Source organism: Mesitornis unicolor, unplaced genomic scaffold (genome assembly GCF_000695765.1).
Source record: "Mesitornis unicolor isolate BGI_N332 unplaced genomic scaffold, ASM69576v1 scaffold5029, whole genome shotgun sequence".
NCBI classification, from domain to species: Eukaryota; Metazoa; Chordata; class Aves; order Mesitornithiformes; family Mesitornithidae; genus Mesitornis; species Mesitornis unicolor.
Genome location: NW_010209210.1, coordinates 30,162 through 35,402, shown reverse-complemented (window position 1 = coordinate 35,402; position 5,241 = coordinate 30,162). Strand labels below are relative to the sequence as shown.

General features: G+C 55.5%; 1 protein-coding gene across 1 annotated transcript in view; it reads right to left on the bottom strand.

Annotated features, from left to right (window-relative positions):
* Nucleotides 1-3,905: 3,905 nt before the first annotated feature.
* The window catches only part of SLC12A3 (solute carrier family 12 (sodium/chloride transporter), member 3), an 11,712-nt gene continuing 10,376 nt past the window's right edge, over nt 3,906-5,241 (bottom strand). The window contains 5 exon segments of the mRNA XM_010192803.1: nt 3,906-4,047; nt 4,287-4,354; nt 4,454-4,589; nt 4,680-4,766; nt 5,048-5,159. Of these exon segments, the coding sequence (XP_010191105.1) occupies nt 3,906-4,047; nt 4,287-4,354; nt 4,454-4,589; nt 4,680-4,766; nt 5,048-5,159 (545 nt within the window).

The window sequence follows — 5,241 nt, the reverse complement described above, 5'->3', positions numbered from 1 at the left end:
TGCAGACCCCCGTGTTCTCTGCCCCAGTCTTGAGTCATCTGAGACACAGAATCACAGAATCCCAGACCGTTAGGGATTGGAAGGGACCTCCAAAGCTCATCCAGTCCAATCCCCCTGCCGGAGCAGGAACACCCAGATGAGGTTGCACAGGAAGGCGTCCAGGCGGGTTTTGAATGTCTGCAGAGAAGGAGACTCCACAACCTCTCTGGGCAGCCTGGGCCAGGGCTCTGTCACCCTCACTGAGAAGAAGTTTCTTCTCCAATTGAAGTGGAACCTCCTGTGTTCCAGTTTGTGTCCGTTACCCCTTGTCCTATCATTGTTTGTCACCGAGAAGAGCCTGGCTCCATCCTCGTGACACTCACCCTTTAAATATTTATAAACATTGATGAGGTCTCCCCTCAGTCTCCTCTTCTGCAAACTAAAGAGCCCCAGCTCCCTCAGCCGCTCCTCAGAAGGGAGATGCTCCACTCCCTTGATCATCTTTGTAGCCCTACGCTGGACTTTCTCCAGCAGTTCCTGTCCTTGAACTGAGGGCCCAGAACTTCCTCCCTGCAGTACAGCAGCCCGTGTCTCACGTGCAGTCGCACGTTCACGTTTCCCCTTTCCCCCTCTCTGCAGGTGCTGCCATTGCTGGAGTTTACAGAGCTGCGGGGAAAAAAATGATTCCGTTCGAAGCCCTCATTTTAGGAGTGGGTCAGACTTTCTGCGTGGTGGTGGTTTCGTTTCTGCGGATTTTAGCCACTCTTTAGCCCTTCTTCAGCCTCTGGAGGTCACAGATCAAAGGAAGGACAAAGGATCTGCCGCCTGCGCTGCCTGTGAAACGAACCCTGAGGCGGCACAGCTTGGGGCGTGTGCTTTCTCCACTGGCTCAAGGGTACACGAAGGCCCGCTCCTGCCTCCAGCCTGGCTTGAAATTCAGCTCAAAACGGTGAATTTTGTTACTTTTTGGTAACATCAAGTGCCAAGTGAAACTTTGTTTCTGTGGAAGATAGGAAAAGGGCTTGTGGAGGAGGAGGCCCAGGTACCTTTTACCAGTGATGAGCTGTAGCAGCAGGATGTCCCCGAGATGTGCCACGGCTGAGCTGGGGTAGGAGCAGGACTGCAGGGCCACGCGATGGCTTCGCAGCTCGCTTAACGCTTTGATCTCTTGCTGCTTTGTTTGCAGTGAACCTGAAGCTCTTTTAATGTGAATTTTTTAAATGAGAAGCTTAAATTTGTTTCCTTTCTGGCCCCAACTCCCTGATATCAGGGCTTGATCGCAGTCAATTTGGGAGTAGTAAAAGGATGAATAATTTTAGGTGGCTGAAAGTGCAAATCTGCAGCTGAGAGCTGTGACTGTGGGTGTGGTGGCAGGAGAGAGAACAGGCACAAAGAGTATTGCTATTTTTATGAGTTTTATTATGGTGAAGCTCCTCAGGCTGCACAGGAGGCAAGGCCCAGCTGAATGGGTGCTCTGCTCCGCTGCCCACAGGAGGAATCCCAGGGCAGGAGCGGGTGCTGTTGCCTCAGGCTCTGAAGGAGACTCCTATTTTTAAACTCTTCCCTTCTCCTTTTACTTGCTGAACATGTTTACATTGGTGTGGTGGGACTGGGGTCTTTGCCTGTATCCAAACAGCGCTGGCCAGTTGATGTAAAATTCAGCGCCCCGCTGCTTCGCAGCCTGCGCCCCCGAGAACTGCGGGGCTTGGGGCATCCTGGCTGTGGAGCTGAGCGCGCTGTGTGTCCGGCAGCCGGGGCGCTGCGTGCTGGTGTTTGGGATGCCCTGGAGGAGCCTGGGGGACTCCTGTGTCCATCAGGGGTGAGCCATGTGAACAACAGCCCCACACCAGCCCTTCCTGGTGGGCAGTGGGGTCTCTTCTAACGAGTTGTTTCAGTTTGGTTTGTTTAAAGTGATTTTTAACAGACTCTCAGCTCTGTGCTCTTGCCCCACGGCCTCTGCCCTGCCACATTCACCAGGGCCACATATTTATCATGCAAAATGAATTTCTCTGTGTACCCCCTTCCCCTCAGCAGTCTGTTGACAGATGATGGCAAGAGGTGGTTTGTTTTTTTTAGGAGCTACTGACTGAGATTACTCTAAATTTTAGCCCATGTTAATTCAGGGAATAAAGCTGTGCATTTTAGGAAAGATTTTAATGTGACTCCTCCTCCTGAGGTGGGTGAGGTACAGGCCGTGTAACGTGTACTGAACCCTGGCTCTTCGCAGCACCTCGTGCTGTGCTGCTTGTAGAGAGCCCCTCTTCCTACTGCAGCGTGAAGGTTGGGCCTCTCCTTCCCTCTCTGCGTCTGCCCTGATGGAAAAGCAGGAATTACGATCTCTCCAGATGGTTTTTCCCCCTTCCCACTTCCTATTTCAGATGGTTGCAGGTCCAGAGCGCCTGGTTGAATTCAGGTGCCTTATCCTGCACTTTCCTGGATGGATTAAAAGCCTCCCCTGGGACTGAGGCTGGGCAGGCCTGGCCTTGCCTTTCAGGTGATGCTGAAAAATGGTGTCCTGGGCACCCAGTGCACCCCCCTTTCCCCCGGCCCTCAGTAGCAAGGACTAAGGTGGTCGCAGGTAGGAAAGCACTTTAGCAGCGTGCCACGTGCCGCAGCACCAGGCTGGTTCCTTCGCAGTGATGGGGCTGAGGGAGGCAGGACACCAACTGGGGGCTGTGAGGAGCTCAGAACAAATGAAGAAAACACTGCTTAATAAAATCACTCAGTGCTAAGCAAACCCAAACCCTCCTGTTTTCTCCCCACCGTGATGTCCCAGAGTGTGGGGACGAGTTCTTTGTGTCACCTCGGTACTTGCAGGGCATCCTCCACTCCCCTGGCTGCCTTCCTACTCTCTGGTAAAACCAGACCCAGGTGGGCAGGAGTGGTCTCAAGTGGATGCACCAGATCGGTTGCCGCAGTTTCCTCCCCTCTCCCTGCACAAGTTTGGCTTCCCCTTTGTGTCCCTCATCCTGAGGGAGATGAGCACAGGAATCCCTTCAGTGCTCAGCAGCTGTTGGTACTCTTTGCTCGGACGCATTTGCCAAAAACTGCAAAGAGCTTGCAGAAATGTAAATACTGAGGTGTGCTGGGAAGCCCTGGGAGCCCAGCCTGGAGCATCGGACAAGGAAACCTCACCGCTTTCTTGTGTGTGAACATCCTCTGTGCTGGGCTGATGTGAATCCCACCCAAGCTCTTGTCCTGCTCACGACTGCAGCTGTCACGAACAAACCTTTGTACGAGAGAAAAGTGTAAATTTTATTTTTCTACTGACACTTCTCTAATCCTGGTGGCGATTATCAGTAAATTCTGCAGTGATCAAGGTGAACGACGGTGTGTGTTTCTCCCGCAGCGTGACACAGGGGCCTGGGTTGTGCTTTTGGAAATGAGCCTTGCTCCTCGGATTTCTCCCACCTGAGGCCAGGAAATGTCCTGGTTCTGGTGGTTCGTGTTGTGTCCAGCAGGAGCTGAGCGGATGTGCAGGGTCCCTGCAGCCCCTGCATTTGGTGCTGCCCCGCTCCTGTCCCCCTGGAGCAATTCTCCCCCTGGAGCAGTGGCTTTGCCAGGGCCATGGGTCAGTCCCTGACCTGAGCTCCCTGGAGGAGCAGGGGCCGAGTCCCCACTGTCCCCTTGCTGCTCTCAGGATGGGAGCGCCTCATCTGCACGGCTCCAGCGAAACCCAGGGCTGGAGCAACGTCCCAGCTATGGAGCCTGCGTTGCTTTATGTTTATCCACAACCTACACAGGCTGTAGGTTCTCAGTCTGTAAGAGGATGGCAGCTGCGTGTGGTGGGCATTTCTTGACAGCCGGTGACCCCACACCTCTGCTGCTCCCCCAGCCCCCTGGGCAAGCGCGCGCCAAGATTAAAACCGGCCTGACAAAAAAAAAAATCACAGCTGGAGTCGGGGTAGGGGGGGATCCAGGAGGTTTTATTGGCAGTAAAAGGTCAGCACGTTCTCTTGGTTTCCTCGCGTGAGGATGATGGGAGGTCTCAGGTCCTGCGAGAGGGTCTCGAGCCAGGCCATGTACAGGGAGCTGGGGCAGCGCCCCTTCCTGCCGATGGGCAACGTGCTGCGGGGCAGGGGAGGGCTGGTGAGCACAGCCCCCCCGGCCACCCCAGGCCCCATCCTTCACCCCTCTCTCAACCCAGTGCTAATTTGTCAGTTATTTCCCTAAAAAAAGAGGCAACACCACATCCTCCCCTCCCCACGAGGACCTGGGCTGGACCCTTTAGTGCCCCCCAAGGGCTTTTTTCCCGCAGCACTGGGGGTCTGTGTCTGGGGTCTCCCTGTGCAGGGGTGGGCACCTACATGGCTACGAGCGCCGCATCCCGCGAGTAATCCAGCAAAATCTCGTTGAGCCTCACTTGCCGGAGCGACTGCGGAGCAAAGACGTTGACAAACGCAAAATAATTGTTTCCAAAAAAGGCTGCTTTTTTTGTCTCAAAACCAGGAGCACCCCCTGGTACCGGTGCTACCTTGGCTCTGTTTTTATCGACCTCCTCGTCAGAAATCTTCCAGGGACAGCCCTGCCTCATCTCGTTCACCGTGGCCTCGTCTTTGAAGCCGTCGTTCAGCCTGAAGGGAGCGATCAAGTCGTCGAACCTCTTGATGCTGCAAGACAAGGAGATGGTGCCGGAGAAAGGGGATCCAGGCAGGTTCTGGAGCGCTGGGGAGAGGGGAGAAGGGCAGGGAGGTGGTTACTGCTCTGGCCGGGGTTTCTGGTTGATGTCGGGGAGGATGTGGACCTCATGGAAGCCGAGGCGGAACTTGCTCAGCAGAGACACGATCCTGCCAGAGGGAAAAGGACTCATTTTCCAAAACATCAGCAGGACACAGCAGGCCTGGCAGGGACGCACCGTGGCAGGGACCCCATCACCACCCTTGGTTTGCGCTTGGGTTTCCCCACGCTGCAATCACACTGATTTTTTTTTGGAGGAGCGAGGCAAAGCAGCCAGGTCAGAGGCCACTGATCCCCCTACAGCGAAGGCTGAGGGACTCGAGGTGGGGAGCAGCTCCTGCCCCCTGCCCGTGGCTAAGAGGGGCCGAGGGGTGCTACCACCAGCACTTACGCCTTCCTCTCCTCGTCCATCCTGTTGATCTGCCCCCCGACGAACACCCGGATCTTGCACTTTCCCCACCGCTTCTTGCGCCCCAGGAGGTAGGGGATGAGCAGCGTGAGACCTGGCCCCAAGGACACCCCATGGCAGACGCGGCAGTGGCCACCCCCCAGGCTCGCCAGCGCCTTCGCGATGCCAGGGATGCC